General features: G+C 60.7%; 2 protein-coding genes across 5 annotated transcripts; one reads left to right on the forward strand and one right to left on the reverse strand.

The window, feature by feature from the left end:
* Positions 1 to 1207: 1207 nt before the first annotated feature.
* Positions 1208 to 7057, forward strand: LOC111154423 (chondroitin polymerizing factor 2). Of its 2 annotated transcripts, none has more exons than XM_022514014.1 (5): positions 1208 to 1248; positions 1760 to 2950; positions 3371 to 3935; positions 4521 to 4703; positions 5371 to 7057. In XM_022514014.1, exons 2-5 carry the CDS (start codon positions 2670 to 2672, stop codon positions 6676 to 6678), a joined length of 2337 nt encoding a protein of 778 aa, XP_022369722.1. In that variant the 5' UTR covers positions 1208 to 1248; positions 1760 to 2669; the 3' UTR covers positions 6679 to 7057. The 2 variants fall into 2 exon arrangements, with proteins under 2 accessions (XP_022369722.1, XP_022369723.1); XM_022514015.1 differs by lacking the exon at positions 1208 to 1248 and adding an exon at positions 1253 to 1312.
* On the reverse strand, positions 6953 to 16201 carry LOC111154424 (SWI/SNF related, matrix associated, actin dependent regulator of chromatin, subfamily d, member 3). 3 transcript variants are annotated; one of them, XM_022514016.1, is made up of 13 exons: positions 16125 to 16201; positions 13020 to 13232; positions 11272 to 11314; positions 10337 to 10459; positions 10092 to 10214; positions 9745 to 9840; positions 9490 to 9591; positions 9106 to 9267; positions 8257 to 8354; positions 8005 to 8140; positions 7593 to 7715; positions 7363 to 7464; positions 6953 to 7122 (listed from the first exon to the last, which is right to left on the reverse strand). In XM_022514016.1, the coding sequence occupies exons 1-13, from the start codon at positions 16199 to 16201 to the stop codon at positions 7069 to 7071; spliced, it is 1452 nt and encodes a 483-aa protein (XP_022369724.1). In that variant the 3' UTR covers positions 6953 to 7068. The 3 variants fall into 3 exon arrangements, with proteins under 3 accessions (XP_022369724.1, XP_022369725.1, XP_022369726.1); XM_022514017.1 differs by lacking the exon at positions 16125 to 16201 and having other exon boundaries at positions 9745 to 9835; positions 10066 to 10214; positions 13020 to 13228; XM_022514018.1 differs by lacking the exons at positions 7593 to 7715; positions 16125 to 16201 and having other exon boundaries at positions 7065 to 7122; positions 9745 to 9835; positions 10066 to 10214; positions 13020 to 13228.
* Between the last annotated feature and the right edge of the window lie 244 nt (positions 16202 to 16445).

Here is a 16445-nt window from a genome sequence, read left to right on the forward strand (position 1 = left end):
TAGGAGAACATTTGAAAGCTATATGGGCTGGGTGATTCCTCTTGTGCGACACTGTCTTGCAAAGTGCAGGATTTGGAACATTCTGGGCTCCTCCCCTGAACCATAAGACAGGGTCGCCCCCACACACTTGCAAATTGCCTATCAGGGCTGTGCCTTCCCTGCCGAGCCCGCGCTGTGGTCTTTGGAAGGCCCCGCCAGCCCTCGCCTCCCGTTGCGCTGTTTTCTCCTCTCCTCCGGGATTTAGCTGGCCCTGACCCCCTAGTTCTTCTCTGGCGCAGTATCTTTCCTCTCTCAGGGCCTCTGTGCTCTGCTCTTTGCCCAGAAAACTCCTCTCCACTTTTTGCCAACGTAACTTACCGAATCTTTGATCTTGGCATTCCCAAATTCCCAATCTAATTTAATTCTTCCCGTCCTGTTTTTCCGCTGGGCTCTACTTTCTGCAATGGTACTTATGACAGGCTGTGATTCCATTTCTACCTGTTTATATTTTTGGTATGTCAGTGTGTGTTTACTGTGTCTCCCTCAACCCTCAGCTCCCGGAGGGCAGGGAACATGCCCACCTCACCTACCACTTGTTCACTCAAGTCTCCCTCCCCTCCCCTTTCTTTTTAAAGATTTTATTTATTTGGGAGAGAGCACGCACGCACGAGTTGGAGGAGCAGCAGGCAGAGGGAGAAGCAGGCTCCCGGCTGTGCAAGGAGGCGGATGCAGGACTCGATCCCACGACCCTGGCATCACGACCTGAGCCGAAGGCAGACGCTTAAATGACCGAGCCACCCAGGCGTCCCTCACTCAACACTTCGAACGCCGGCCTGCAACTGGGTGGGCAAACAACGTTTCTGAAATACGTCAGGGGACGATGGGGTTCCGAGGCCACTGGGAGAAGTCGTCGAGGAGGCGGAGGCAGAGGCGCGCCCACTGAGGCGAAGGACATTTTACTTCCGAGGAAGACGAAAGTTGAGGCTGGAGATGCTGCCCGCCCTCGGGTCCACGGCTACTAGCGTCAGGGGGGCGCTCGCTCGTTCTCGGGGGCGGGTGCCTGGCGGGGCTGCCACGTCATCCCCTCGGCGGCTGCGCAGTGGGGGAAAGGGGCGGGGAGACCACCCAGAGGGCGGAGGCGGGGCGAGCGACCGGATGCGGTCACCATAGAGACCCGGGCTGACGGCGAGCGGAAGAGGAAGGCGCGGGCCGGGCTGTGAGGTGGCAGCGGCTGCAGCGGCGGAGCCGGCGCCTCGGCCCGGCACTGGGGTCTGTTCCCCCTTCCCCTCCCTTCCCCCCGCAGGGGCGACAGGGGCGCCGCTCGCGTCGGCAGGTGCAGGTCCCACCCCCACGCCTTCGCCCTGCTCCCCAGGACGGCGCTGGCCGCGTCGGCCACACCTGGCTGCCCTTTACCGGTCCACCGCCTCCCCGGCCCTGCTGCAGGGCCTCCTCCCACTGTGGGACGCGGGCGTGCCTGCTGCCCCTCGCCCGCACGCACAGGCAGGGCCTTTGCCCCGCCGACGGGCCCGATAACGGGGACTTCGCCTTCCTCCCCGGCCGCGACCTCCATTCCCTCGGCCCGAGCAAACCGAGGCGAGTCCCCCGGCCGCTCCTCGACGGAGTTCCATGACGCAGCCGCGTTTACTTCTGTTTTGAGACTAACAGCTAAAATTCCTTCTGGGACTAGAGTTGGTCTTTGATCGCTGAGAGGTGGGGCAGGGGCGCTGGTCCTGGCCGCGGTGGCGTCCGAAGCCAGCCGAGCCCCCGTTTGCTTTCACAGGACCCCGGTGGCGTCTCTGGCTGCTTCTCGCCCTCCCACGGTGGTTTGGCTTGGGCACCTGGGGCCCCGGTAAAACCAGACGCCGAACTGCTCTTACGCAGCCAGAGTTACTGTCATTCGCTTCCTGTTTCCTCTCAGAAGAAGGTGGACGGCACCAGCCTCTCAGCAGCTGGCGTTCAGAGAAGAACTGCCCCGCAGAATGGTTCCATCAGCCATCGCGCTCCTCTGAGAGGCTCTCAGTGCTGAGTCGCCCTGTCTGTCCACCTCATGTGGGTGGGCAGAGCTGTGCACCATGCCAGCGGCTCCTGAGCATTCTGGACTGGGAGGAGGGGTAACTCTAGTAGCTGTGGGTTTTCTCAAGACTCAGGAGTAGAGTGGAAAGAGGCCCCTAGCCCTTCCCCTGTGCTGCCCTTCAATAGCCGGTGAGCAGCCCCTTCGGGAAGCCGAGTGGAAACCTGCCCCCAGCCAGGTGCTCTTGGAAAAGGCCTACGGATGAAGGCTCTTGTGGTTGGGGCTGTTCTCTTCATGGAGCTTTTGCTTTTCCCCAACCGTTTCTTTATCAGCTGCTGCTGTGGGGACTTAGATCAGGTGTCCAGATGTGTGTAGATCTTCTCTTTGGGTTAGATTTGGTAGGATCAAGTTTTGTTCCCTCTTTCTGGAAGACAGACCGTAATCCCATTAGTGGGTGAAATCGACTCTAATATGTATTGCCCTTTAGACTGAGGGTTAAATTGGGCACCTTGAGGACTGAAGCCCAGCCCCGCGCTTCCTGGGGATGCTGGGCCTGGCAGCAAACACACCTTGCTCTGTCGTTGACTTCACTGATCCCAGGTTTCCTGCTTAAAACTGTAGGCCTGCTATTGGCCTGACGCCCATCGATCCTTGAGGCCGTGCCCCCTGGGGCGTGCATATGGCAGGGCCTCCCACCATGCGACTGAGCTCCCTGTTGGCTCTGCTGCGGCCAGCACTGCCCCTCATCCTAGGGCTGTCTCTGGGATGCAGCCTGAGCCTCTTGCGGGTTTCCTGGATCCAGGGTGAGGGAGAAGATCCTTGTGTGGAAGCTGTGGGGGACCCGGGAGTGCCACATGATCCAGACTCAAGAACTGGACTCGATCAAAGTGATGAAGACTTCAAACCCCGGATTGTCCCCTACTACCGGGATCCCAACAAGCCCTACAAGAAGGTGCTCAGGTGAGAGCTGTGTGTGTCCATGGTCCCCAGACCCCGCTGCCACGCTGCTCGAAGGCCTTGCCTCTGCCTTCACTGATAGTCCGTGTTGGGCTCCTAGAGCAGTTCTTTGTCTTATTACCCATCACGGTCTGTTCCTATTTTTCACTTCTCAGATTTGAGACAGTCTCCCCCGTGGGTGTTAAATTGGTGTCGGGTGTTCTTCAGCCGGGCAGGAAATGTATCTGACCATCTAATCATCTAACCCATCCGTAGTAGACCCCTCCCCAAACGAGTTCCAGTGTCCATGGGTGCTCGCTGTAGTAGCTCATTCATATCGATGAGGAGGTCCTGCCTCTTCATTCCCAGAGCGGCGTCTGTGCTGGACAGACTAGGCCCCTGAAGCTTAAGGAGTTGACCCTTGGCGTGTTGGTCCCTCCGCAGGACTCGGTATATCCAGACAGAGCTGGGCTCTCGGGAGCGGTTGCTGGTGGCTGTCCTGACCTCCAGGGCTACCCTGTCCACTCTGGCTGTGGCTGTCAACCGCACGGTGGCCCACCACTTTCCTCGATTACTGTACTTCACGGGGCAGCGAGGGGCGCGGACTCCTGCAGGAATGCAGGTGGTCTCCCACGGGGACGAACGGCCAGCCTGGCTCATGTCAGAGACCCTGCGCCATCTCCACACGCACTTCGGGGCCGACTACGACTGGTTCTTCATCATGCAAGATGACACGTACGTACAGGCCCCCCGCCTGGCCGCCCTCGCTGGCCACCTCAGCATCAACCAAGACCTGTACTTGGGCCGAGCCGAGGAGTTTATTGGCGCAGGCGAGCAGGCCCGGTACTGCCACGGGGGCTTTGGCTACCTGTTGTCACGGAGTCTCCTGCTTCGACTGCGGCCACATCTGGACAGCTGCCGAGGAGACATTCTCAGTGCCCGTCCTGATGAGTGGCTTGGCCGTTGCCTCATCGACTCTCTGGGCATCGGCTGTGTCTCGCAGCACCAGGTGACAGCCCGTTCAAGTCAATCTCGGTCCCCAACAATTCGTAGCGCCTGAGCAATTGGTCTCCAGGGTGGGTGCTGTTGGCTCCTCCCAGCAGCAACTTGGGGTTTTGTCCTTCCTAGCCGCTGACCCTAACTTGGAATCCTCAGGCTGTCAAAAGTGGTAACTTGTCAGGGACCCCCTGGGCAAGATAGGAAAGTGTCCCTACTCACCAGCTCCTGCCAGCTGTCCCTCCCGCCCGTTGCCCCTTCCTCCTTATGACATGCACAGCCATAATTGATCTGGGAATGTCCTCGAGGTGGCCACTGCCCTGGAGAAGTAAGGTAAACCAGAGTAGTGGGAGCATTTTCTGGGTCATGGGTTTCATTCTCTTGAAACAGTGGGGTTCTTTGGGCAAAGAGGGCATCCTAATGGCCTACTTCACATTCTTTTTTCCCACATCTGGTGAGAGGCCAAGTTTAAGGGGACCCCGGAGTGAGCTCCGGCTCTCCCCACTTCTGTGGCAGCAACAGGTGTGAATGCTAGTCCGGGTAAGGGTGGCGGGGACAGGCAGGGTGTGATTTTGATTGATCTGATTGGTCCCTTTAGGGGCAGCAGTACCGTTCCTTTGAACTGGCCAAAAATAGGGACCCCGAGAAGGAGGGGAGCTCGGCCTTCCTGAGTGCCTTCGCAGTGCACCCCGTCTCCGAGGGAACCCTCATGTACAGGCTTCACAAGCGCTTCAGCGCTCTGGAGCTGGAGCGGGCGTACAGCGAGATAGAGGAGCTGCAGGTGAGCCCCGGCCCGCTGCTGGCGGTCAGACAGAGCGTCCCCTGTCTGGGTGCCCAGCCAGGGGGTGCCCAAGCGAGCGAAGAGGTGGGTGGGGTAGGAGGAGGCTGACCCTACCTCAGTGTACGCATCTCCAAGGAGAGGGGACCCAGGTCAACCATAAGAAAAGCTCGCAGCCCAACCTGGTTGCAGTGAAAAGGGTTTGCAGGCGCACTGTGAGGATGGGGGCTCAGTCCAGCGCTTAGACACGGCTGTTTTAGTGCCCCTCCACTGGAGAAGCAGAAGCCTGGGAGTCCCCGAATTTCTAGCACATGGAAGAACGCTCCAGGGGATCCTAGGGGTTGTGAGGCAGGGAAAGCAAGTGAAAGCGAAGGTTCGGTCTGAAGAGGGTGTTCTGCGGGTGTGAGAGAGCGAGGCTGCGGGGCTTCAACCTCCGCAAAAGCACATTTCCGCCTCTTCCTTCTCACACCGGCTGTGTGAGGTGCGTGTGGTTCACATGCTTTCTGCATTTTACATGCAGGAACGGAAAAGGGACTAAGTGATTAGCCCAGGGGCACCTCGCTGCGTGTTGACAGAGTCAGGACCAAGCTCAGAACCCAGAACGCTAGAGCCGAGTCGGGCCCCGACTCCCCAGAGGGCACTAACTCTGCGTCCTCCCCACTCCCCCCAGGCTCAGATCCAGAACCTGACCGTGCTGACCCCCGAGGGCGAGGCAGGGCTGAGCTGGCCCATCGGGCTCCCAGCCCCTTTCACACCACACTCCCGATTTGAGGTGCTGGGCTGGGACTACTTCACAGAGCAGCACACCTTCTCCTGTGCTGACGGGTCCCCCAAGTGCCCACTGCAAGGGGCCAGCAGGGCCGATGTGGGCGACGCCGTGGAGACGGCTTTGGAGCAGCTGAACCGCCGCTACCAGCCCCGCCTGCGCTTCCAGAAGCGGCGGTTGCTCAACGGCTACCGGCGCTTCGACCCGGCGCGGGGCATGGAGTATACGCTGGACCTCCTGCTGGAAGCCGTGACACAGCGCGGCCACCGGCGGGCCCTGGCCCGCAGGGTCAGCCTGCTGCGGCCGCTGAGCCGGGTGGAGATCCTGCCCATGCCCTATGTCACCGAGGCCACCCGCGTGCAGCTGGTGCTGCCGCTCCTGGCGGCCGAAGCCGCTGCGGCCCTGGCTTTCCTCGAGGCCTTTGCAGCCGGGGTCCTGGAGCCACGAGAGCACGCGCTGCTCACCCTGCTGCTGGTCTACGGACCTCGGGAAGGCGGCCGAGGGGCCCCAGACCCGTTCCTGGGGGTGAAGGCGGCGGCAGCTGAGTTAGAGCGGCGGTACCCGGGGACCAGGCTGGCCTGGCTCGCCGTGCGTGCGGAGGCCCCATCCCAAGTGCGGCTCATGGACGTGGTCTCTAAGAAGCACCCCGTGGACACACTCTTCTTCCTCGCCACCGTGTGGACCAGGCCCGGGCCGGACGTCCTCAACCGCTGCAGAATGAATGCCATCGTGGGATGGCAGGCCTTCTTCCCGGTGCACTTCCAGGAGTTCAACCCTGCCCTGGCGCCACAGAGGCCTGCCCCGGGGCCCCCAGGCGCTGGCCCTGACCCCCCGTCCCCTCCTGGGGCCGACCCCGCCCGGGGCCCCTCCGTCGGAGGCAGGTTTGACCGGCAGGCGTCCGCGGAGGGCTGCTTCTACAACGCGGACTACCTGGCAGCCCGAGCCCGGCTGGCCGGGGAACTGGCAGGCCAGGAAGAGGAGGAAGCCCTGGAGGGGCTGGAGGTGATGGATGTGTTCCTCCGGTTCTCAGGGCTCCACCTCTTCCGGGCCGTGGAGCCAGGGCTGGTGCAGAAGTTCTCGCTGCGGGACTGCAGCCCACGGCTCAGCGAGGAGCTCTACCACCGCTGTCGGCTCAGCAGCCTGGAGGGGCTGGGGGCCCGGGCGCAGCTCGCCATGGCGCTGTTCGAGCCGGAGCAGGCCAACAGCACCTAGGGCGGCCCGGGCCTGCCCCTCCGCGCTTCCCCCTCCCGCCTCAGCCCCGGGAAGGGCGAGGCCAAACGGATGGACAGATGGAGAGCTTGTTGCTGTATTGTTTTTAATAAGAAAAAACGTTATTAAAAGTGTCTTCTGCCAAACTGTTTTTAGGTCTAGGAAAAACGGAGGAAAGAGAAGCATCGGAGGGAGGGGGTGGGGGATTTTCCCCGAGGGACCCACCGCCTTCCCCTGGTCCTTCCTCCCCAGTTGTCAATGACACACAAGGCCGCTCTCAGATGCATGACCTTTAATCGTTCCCCGCCTCACCCGGAGGGTGTCATGGGAGTGACAGCAGAGCCCCCCGGGGGCCGGGCCTGAGGCCCACAGTGGCGCTTGTTCACAGGGCTCCTAGGTGTTGCGTACAACCAGCGACTGCTCCAGCTCCTGCCTGCGCTGCTGGATCTTTAGAGAAATGAGAGCAGTAGCAGGGTCACACTGTTGCTGGTGAGTGCCAGGACAGTCCCCACCGCCCAGCCACCCTGGAAGAGCGTCTGGGAGCAGGGCTCCCAGGGAGGGCTCCGTGGTGAGGGGGTTGGTGGAGTGTCAAGGGCCACTGGCCCAGGCTAGGAAGGGAGGCTTCTCTTGGAGGGAGTGGTGGGGGGCGGGGGGCGGGGGTCTGAGGTCCAGGGGCCCCCTCCGCACCTTGCAGTAGAAATAGCGGCTGACGGCTTCCTGGGACCAGGGCTGGTGGTAAAACTCAGCCCGGCGCTCCTCCTCGGGGTTACCTGCCACATCTGTCATCACCTGGGAGGGAGCAGCGGGGTCAGCCTCGAGCCTGGACCACCCACCCCCACCCCCACCCTCATATAACAACATTTACTGTCTTCCCAATATGCTTCTCTTCCATCCAGTGCTCCCTGAGTCCCCTTCACCTTGAGGTCCCGGCTCTGGGAGCGGAGCAGGTCTTGGATGTAGCCTTTGGGGTCTCTGGAGAAGCTTAGCATGAAGTCCCTCTGGATCTTGAGCTGGTTTATGGACTCAATCGTCTCATGGATCTACAGGTAGAAAGACAGACGCTTTCGCCTGGCCATGGTGATGTGGGAGAGGAGGGGCAGGAGGACGGGGGCCCGTGGGGGAGAGGGATTTGCTGCTGTTCCTTTGAAGGGCAGTCCCTTAGGTCCCTGATGTGGCTTCAGTCCCCGGGAAGGGGGAAGGGCAGAGCTCCAAGGAGCGAGGGAAAGGCCACCTGCCCCCTTCTCTCCACAGGCCTGTACTCTCATCTCTTGTCTGCATTTTGCCATTTCTGGGTTAATGTCCCACTCCAGCTCTGGGCTCTGGCCCCACCTTACTGTCCAGAGCGCTGATCTCCTGCTGGTTGGCCGTGGACAGGAGAAAGCTGCTCATCTGTCCCTTCAGTGGCTCCTCCACCTCCACGTCAATGTCGTAGCACGCCGTCTTCTTCTGGTCGGATGGGTCCACGCTGCCAGGGAAGTCCAGCCCTTGGTACCCGTGGCAGTTGCAGGGTTGGGGGGTGGTGGGAAGAGGGAGGGCAGGACTGCCCTGACTCCTGGTCTCGGGAGAAAGCCGGGGCCTCACCTGATGACGTGGTTGATGACAATGGGGTCGGGGGGCAACAGCAGAGCTGTGAGGCGCTGGGGAATCTCTGAAAACTTGAGCCGCGGGCAATCAAAAATCTGAAGTAGGAGAGAAAGAGAGACCAGTCTCATCTGCTTGAGAAGAGTGTAACTACATCCCTGATCCCTCCGTTCTGGGATGGCCACAGGAGGCCAGGAGCAAGTCTAAGTCCTCATTGCTGCTGGAGTAGGGCTGAAGGTGTCTGCAGGTGGTGGAGCGTGGAGAAGGACGTGGGCTGGTGTGGTGCTGCGGTGAAAGCGCCAGCCTGGGGTCTATGGCCACCGAGGTGCAAATCCTGCCTCTTCCATTAACCTGGCAACCTCGAGCCAATCCCCTAAGCTCTCGGGCCTCGGATTCTTCGTGTCCAGAGTGGGGATGGTAATGACCAGGGAGGCTGGGAAAACTAAGTGGATGAGCCCACACTGCCTGCAACAGAGCCCGGCACACGGCAAGCACTCAATAAACATCGACTTATTTTACACCTCAAGCTTATCTGCCGTGTTTATTTAAAAAGCTTTACAAATAATCTCTACTTTGGTAGAGTCTGGATCCAGGACTGGAACCCAGGGATCCCAGCTCCCAAGTGCCAAGAATATTATGTTCCCCAAACTGTTGGCCTTTTAAGGTTCCAGAACTTTCTAAACTGGCTTGGCTAAAAGGAACAGGCTGCGGTGTGGAGCAGTAGAGTAGGGTGTGCGCTAGCACCCAGGAATCTAGAAGTGGGGGTGGGGGAGTTGCCTTCATTGAGGCACTTCCCCTATTGGAACCTCTGCCCGCCCCCCACATCCCTGAGATCACGAGAGAGGGTACCTGCTGGAAGTATTTGTCCCCATTGATGTATTCCTTGTCGTGTGAGTCCTGCAGCCTGTTCGTCTTCACGTACTGCCACAGGGCCTGCACGATGGCCGAGCGGCTCTGCGTGTGCAAGCCCAGCAGCCGAGCCAGGCGGGGGTCCAGTTTGAATTGGGGAGGCTGGGAAAAGACGGCCGCGAAGATAAAAGAGAGGGGAGTGGGAAGAACTAGGGCCAGGCAGCTGGGGACTGGGGGGAACGTGATAATCGGGCTCCTGGGAAACATGCTTCTAGAGAAGGTGAGGTAAGGAAGAGAATGGGGTCTCCTAGGTATGCGCCCTTGAAGCCGAGGTCTACCCTAAGAGAAGGGGTGTGGGACAGCATCTGGGGGAGGGGCACGGACCTGGTAGTCCAGCATGAGGAGCAGTGTGCAGCGGACGCTCAGGTCCCCCGGCCTCTTCACCTGGAACCCATCTGTCTCCTGGGTGGTGGGTGTCCGGTGCCACTGCCCAGGGGAGGAGAGCTGGGTCACCTCACAGGCCCATCATGGCTGCTGGGGCCAGGGGCTCTCAGGTGGTCCCTGATCCAGATCCGTGCGGTTGAGGGAACAGTGGTCTGTGGCAGAGTGGCCGTTGCCCGGGCAGAAGTTGGGTCTTACCTCAACGAGGTGGTTGTCGGGGCCATAAAGGTCTTTGTCCAGCTCAATGACCAAACTCTTGAAGAAGGAAGAGAACTTCCGCTTCTGCTTGCTGGGCTGTGGGAGAGGTACAGGGACCATGGGGGCAGGACAGGGACCGTGGGGGCAGGACGAGCCGGGGGTGGGTGGGGCTGGTCGGGTAGGGCAGCATGGTTAGAAGCAGGCCTCTGCACCCGGACTGTCTCTTCAGGCCGCCCACCCCTCGCCGAGGCTGACTCCCTAACACCTGGTGCAAACATCTCTTTCTGTCCTCAGCTCAGCCCCATACCCACCCCAGGACACCTGGAGAGACCTGGGCCAGGACGTACGTCATCCAGAAGCTTCCCCTCCACCCGCAGCTCCCAGGAGGCAATGCTGCCATCAGAATCTTCAGCATCAGGCTTCGCAGGGTTAAAAGTATTGGAGATATAAAGACGCAGCTTCCGCTTTTGCTGTAGAAATAAAGAGCGTAGTATAGAGCCCATGTGGCATGCTCCCGTTCCACAGGCCGATCCCACTGCTCCGTTCTCGGAACACGACCTAGAGCCCTCTTCCTGCCCCCAAATCAAGACACCTTCATTGGCCTCTTCAGAGCCTCCTGGATGTCCACCCGCTTCCGCATGATGGTTTGATCCAGCTTCCTCTCAAACGCCAGGAGGTCCATATAAGCCTGGGACTCCGGGACCAGCTCCCGGATCTGGAAGGGCAGGAGGAAGGCAGGGAACGAGGGGCTCAGCCGGTCTTGTAGGTGGAACGCGCATGTCAGGTGGTCCCAGGGTACAAAGAGCGTAGAGGGGTGCCGGCCGGGCTCCGGGCACGGAACTTTGAGTGCAAACGGGGACTCCTCCCCAGGACTGCATATCCAGCAGAAAGGACCTCAGCATATAGGGATAAAAAGCTGCTTGTCCCTCGAGAGAGAAGCATTTCATCACTAGGGGAGGCTGCAGCCACGGAGCCCAGCAAGTGGGACTTCACCTCATCTCGTCCTTGCCCTTGTCACATGGCCTCTGGACCTTCCTGGAGTGCCTGAGACAGAGGATGTTGCTGCTTCCCTCTCCACTGGCACCCACCTTGTCGCTCCACTGACATCTCAGCCGTGCTACCCCCCACGCCTCGGTGCGCCTGGGTTCACTGATGTCCAGGCCTTCTGGCAGGCCTCAGTTCCCTTCACTCCCCTGCCAGCCTTTGGTCCCCTAGCTCTTGTGACCTCTTTGTCCCACACCTTTCTTTATGTCTGTGGACTGCGGGAGCTCAGTCCACTGCACCCCGGGCCCAGGACCCTACCTCTTACGGCAGCTCCGCTCCTTCCCTCCGCCCCACCCCCTCCCTCTGGCCAGGGAGCCCCACTTCTTAATTAGCTTTTTAAACAAAAAGTGAAAGTGGCTGTGACGCTGAAGCTCTGCTCCTGAGGGGGGAGGGGAAGCGGCCCAGGGCGGTGGGGTGGGGGGAGAGGAGGCAGAGCAGCACAGGGTGGGGGGAGGGCCGGGGGCTGCTGTGAAAGGCACTCACCCTTTGAGGGAGGATTTTGTCAGCCATCTTCCTCCTCTTGGCACTGTACATTTTTTAAAGAAAAAACCAGGTTACCATGGCGACAGATCTGGGAGTAACGAGGCCACCTGCTAAATTATCCCGACATCTCCACCCGCCTGGCTGGGGTTCCCACAGCCCGCTCGTCTGCCCGCCCAAGGGGCTACGGCAGTGGTGTCTGGCATGGCGCTATGTCCTCTTGTGGGCAGCAGACGTGGCCCCGTCCTTTTCTCTAGCCCGGGTGCCCCTTTCCACCCCACCACATCCTCAGGCCAGAGAAATTTAGACTTAGGAAGGGTTGGGGGAGAAGCTGCAAAAGTGTTTGAGAAAAGCTAGGGAGGGGGAAGACAGAGGAGAGGGAGGAGGGATTCTGAGGAGTCTCCCTTTCTGTTAAGCTGAGGTACACAGTCCAAGGTGGCTTAAGTTCAGAGGCAGAGGAGCAGACGCCCTCTCCCATCCCTGGACCAGGAGGTGATGGGTGAAGCTGGGGAGGTCTTGCAACCCTGGCACCATGGGCTTGGAAGAGGAGGCTGGCAGGCCCTCGGATCACCCTGCCAACAGGGTCCAGAAACACACCCAGAGAGGTCCAGAGAGAGGCTTCTCCTGTGGGGTGTGACCGCAGGCTGGATTTGGGGTGACAGCTGGGACTTGGGACTCTTCTTGACCTGCTAGCTGCTTCTGATTCCCAAAAACACCCCCAGAAAATCCATGGCGAGTTGAGATTAAGACCCAGCCTGGAGGATGGCTCTGTACCATCCATGTGTGGTGACAGCCACTGCCCCCTCCTGCCCAAGACCCTATTCTAAGGCCAGGTGAGCCCCTTTCATTAAAGGTCTGATTTGTTTTGAAGAAATTATCTATGTGAAACTCTCCATCTACACAAGACAGATCAGGAACTTGTTTACTGTATGAAAGGATGATTCACTTTGCAAAAGAATTCATCTTGGGAATCCTATAAATGGTGAATTTTCCTTGATGTGTAAAAAAATATTTAATAATGAGGTAAAATCTATATTACTCTTTTTATAGGACTCCATCTGGTGTGCAAAGAGAAGCATGTGTGTTTGGTTAAATAGTGAAACCCAGAGGGGCATCTCTCTTGCCAGACACCAGCAGGGGCTTTCAAGGTGTCACCAGCTGGCTCAGACAGGGGAATGGGCTGGCCTCTCCTGGCTGGGGGGGCAGACCTGGTCCCAAGGACAGATTATGGCAGCTCCCCATCCTCTGCGTGCCTAGGAATCGCCTGAGAGCGGGACTCTGCGGGAGACCACCCACCCACAGGGCAAATCCCCAGGCTCCACCCCCCTGACCAGAGAGTCAGACTGAGACTGTCTGGAGTGGGGCTTTTAAACAGTCAAGCCAGGGAACTGAGGACGGTGCACTGGACAGCCACACTTGGGGAAACCGTCCCCAAAGCTCAGCCCTCAGTCCTACCGCCAGCCCCACCCCCACCCCCACCCCAAAGACAGAAGCGTCTCCTAGAACCTGGGGACAAGGGCTGGAGAGAAGGAGGGGGCAGGTGACAAGGAGAAGGGCGCGACGGCCGCAGCTTCAGTCTCTACGGTGGGCACACAAAGGAACCAGACCGGTGCCCCCTCGGCCCACCTCCCCAGAGGGCATCCCACCCAGGACCGCTCGTTCCTTCTTCCTCGCTCCTTCCAGTCTCGCTCCTCACCCACCCCGTCCCTGGGGTCCCGTGGCCCGCCCCCTCCGCGCTGGGCCCCACTCACCTGCGGCTCCGCGCGGGGGCGGTGGGCACCGGCTGGCCCTGGCTCTGGGCCTGGCTCTGGCCGGGCGGGGGCGCTGCTCGCTTGCGGGCGGGCTCCATGCCCGCGGGGGCCAGGCCGGGTCGCACGGCGGGGCTGCCCATGTACGGGGAGCCCGGGGGGCCCATGGGCGCCCCCTGGTGGGGCATCCGGGCTCCAGACGGCATCCCGGGGCGGGGGGGGGGGGGGGGGGGGGGGACGAGGGCGGGGGCGGAGGTGAAGCAGAAACAGGCGCCCGCCGGTCAGACCAGGGCCCCGGTTCCAGGCGCGGTGAGCCGCGTCTCTCCCACCCCAAGCCCCCCGGCCGGTGACCCCGATGCCGCCAGCGTGAGCGAGGGGTGGGAGGGGCAGGGGCGCGCGGCTCGGCGGAGGGGGCTCTGCGTCTCGCTGCAGGAAGCTAACTGAAGCCAGGCAGCTGCACCGGGCATCGCCAGCCTCGGGTCTGCGGAAGGTACCGCGAAAATGAATATTAATGGCGCCTTTCAAGCTTTTCAAAGGATGTTCACATCCCCAGGTTCCTCCGCAAGACCGACTGAGGGGGTCCTTCCCACCCCACTTGACAGATGAGGCAACCGTGGCTCAAGGAGAAAAGCGACCTAGCCAAGGTCACGCAGCGCCTCCTGGCAGAGGCAGCACTGAACCGCCGTTTCCTGAGGGGCCCGGACTGTCTGCTCTCTGCAGCTTCACCTGGGTTAGAGGCCCCGCTCTCTGCTAGGACTTCTTCCCCTCTTTCCACTCCTGCCTTCTCAAGTCCACTTCCTGGGCTGGCCTGGCCTGCGCTTGCCCTCCCCACCTTAACCTGCCCTTCTCTCTGGGCCCCTGCTTTTGACCCTTCAGCTCCAACCACACCCCCTCTGGCTGATGCCAAGCCTCCACACCCAGGGGTTTTGACGTCTTAGCCCCCCCCGCCCAATATGCCCTTAAGGTGAAGGCTGGAGGCAGCAGGAGCCAGTGAGGTCACACCCTACCAGGATTCCCTGACACGACGGACCAGAGGCAGCTGGGCTGGAGGTGGGCTGCCCAGAGGCTTGGAGAGCTCAGAGGCAGCAGCATTTCCTCCTCCATCCATCTCTCCCTTCCTGTCTGCCTGCATTACCGGAGATGGTTCCATCCTACAGAACTCCTCCACTTCCCTCCCATCCTGCCCCAGCGAGGTAGGAAGTCAGGGCTCAAAGGGGTGCCATGGAGAGCGAGATGAGGCAGGTGTATTCCCTTGCCACCTCAGATGGGATGTAGATGAGATGCAAATTCATTGAGTGAAATGTTTCACAGACTTTCAAAACCCCACTTGTCCAGATCCCAGAAGTGGGATTGGGGAAGGCCCCCGGAGGGGCTGTAAAGTGGAGGGTGGGTGTGAAGGGGACAAAGAGAGCAGGAAGGAGATTAGGGAGCAAGTGCCCCTTTTACCTTTTACAGGCTACCCACTTTGTCTCCCAGAGTGCAGATGGCCCCAGGCACACAGAGGAGCCCTGAGCGGGCGCTGGGTGAATTCCTTCAAACCTCCAACTCTCCCTCCAGTCCTTCTCGCCCTGCGCTAGGTCCCTAACTCCCAGTGGGCCAGCTGTCTCTGTCCATCTCTCCCACAGCAAAAACCGCCCGTCCATGTGTCAGCCTCCCCCACCCCACCTGACCCTGTCACTCATATCTCCAGTGTGGTGGCCCAGCATGGAACCTAGGCCCCATTACAGTACAGATTGGGTATGGGGAGTGAAGCGGTGGGACTCACAACCACCCAAGAACTGGAGCTCTAAGTTGGCTAAATTATAAACCAACCAACCAACCCACATGGATAGCCCCCTTTCTCCCCTGGATGAGCCTTTTTAAAGGGACTTCACCAAGCAGCATGGCTGGGCAGGCAACTTGGCTGACTGACAAGGGCACCCCTGGGAACTTGCCTCAGAAATCTCTGGGACTGGAGGACAAGCTGCCCCAGAGAAGCCCCTTTACCCAGTCAGCTGCTCTCCCATTTTTCAAGGCCATCGATAGTTGCTGATTTGCTGAAGGGGCCCCAAGAGAGAAGTTTCCAGAGCCCCCAGAAGGCTGGGCCAGCTACCCGGACCACCCCAACGAAGGACCAAGATTCTAGGCACTCTGGCCTCCCTCACTGAGAATGTGCCTTCTTTGGGGTCACAACCAAATTTGGCCGTAGTCAACTTGACTGCCTCCTCTGCACCCAGCTCCGAACCCAGTAGCCATTTCAAGTCCCACAGCCCCTGCCTCTCCCATTCCGCTGCCCTCCACGCCTCTCCCGGCCTGGGTCCTGCTGCCTCAGCCTGAGGTCCCATCCCCTCAGGTCACCCTGGGCTCCGTTAGGCTCCCTGTGGGCCTTCCAAGTCTGCTCCTGGCAGGAAGGGGCCACCCTGCCCCTTTGGCTTCTAGGCCTCACGTCCCTGACTCCAGGCCTTCCTTCACACCTTTGAGGATTTAAGGACATCAGCTTCTGGTGGCTGAGTTGGCCAAGGGGATCTTCAGACCCCTTCACTTGGGGCCAGTCCCTAGAGAGGGTCTCTCTCTGACCCTGATGGCAGAGGCCATCAGCAAAGCCCCAGAGCCCTCCTGCCAGGATGCTGAGGCTGTTTAGTCAAAGAGCCTCCCGCTCGCAGGGTCACCTGCTTCTTGCTCCCGGAGACACAATCAGAGACACTGTCCCGGCGGATGAGCAGCTAACCCAGCCCACCCCGTGCCGTGTCCCCCACCCCCACCCCCAGGGCAGGGGAACACCTGGGCCCACGAGGAAGAGAACAGAAGACAACACGTCTGGTACAGAGGGGACCCCCCTACACACACACACTTGGCGTGGGGACAGTCCCCAAGTCCCACCCCCAGCCCCTGACAAGGACCCCTGCAGACGCCTCCCGCTCCCCGCCCGGGCACCCATCCCCGGCCCGCCGCCTGACGACGTGTTCGGGTGCCAGGGCGCCGGCACCGTCCTGGGGCTGGGCCGCGGGCCGTGGCGCCCCTGCCAGAGGGTGGGAGAGCGGGAGCCCCCTCCCGGCCCCTCCCGATCATCCCTCCATTCAGCCCGCGCCAGCTCGCTCACCCTCCCCCGCTAACTTTCCCCCACTCACCACCCCATGGACCAGAAACTCAAAAAGTTTGCTTTTCGTGGCTTTGCGCGCCCCTCCGGCAACTTCGTCCGCGGCCATCGGGGTGGGCTCAGCGGCTCCTCTCACTCTCTCTCTCTCTTCCTCTTTCTTTCCCTTTTCTGCCTTTTTTTTTTCCTCCAACTCTCCCCTCTGAGTCCTGCTGGGCTCTCTCACACTTCTACTCGAGCGGAGTGGGGAGGGGGCCCCTTCAGGGCTGCCCTGACGGCCCACGGCCCACGCCGCCGCCGCCCGCCCGCCGCCGCCGCCGCCGCCGCCGCCGCCGCCGCGGCTGCCGCATTCCTGC

This window comes from Enhydra lutris, unplaced genomic scaffold (genome assembly GCF_002288905.1).
Source record: "Enhydra lutris kenyoni isolate GAN:26980312 unplaced genomic scaffold, ASM228890v2 scaffoldscaffold37, whole genome shotgun sequence".
In the NCBI taxonomy this organism is placed as follows: Eukaryota; Metazoa; Chordata; class Mammalia; order Carnivora; family Mustelidae; genus Enhydra; species Enhydra lutris.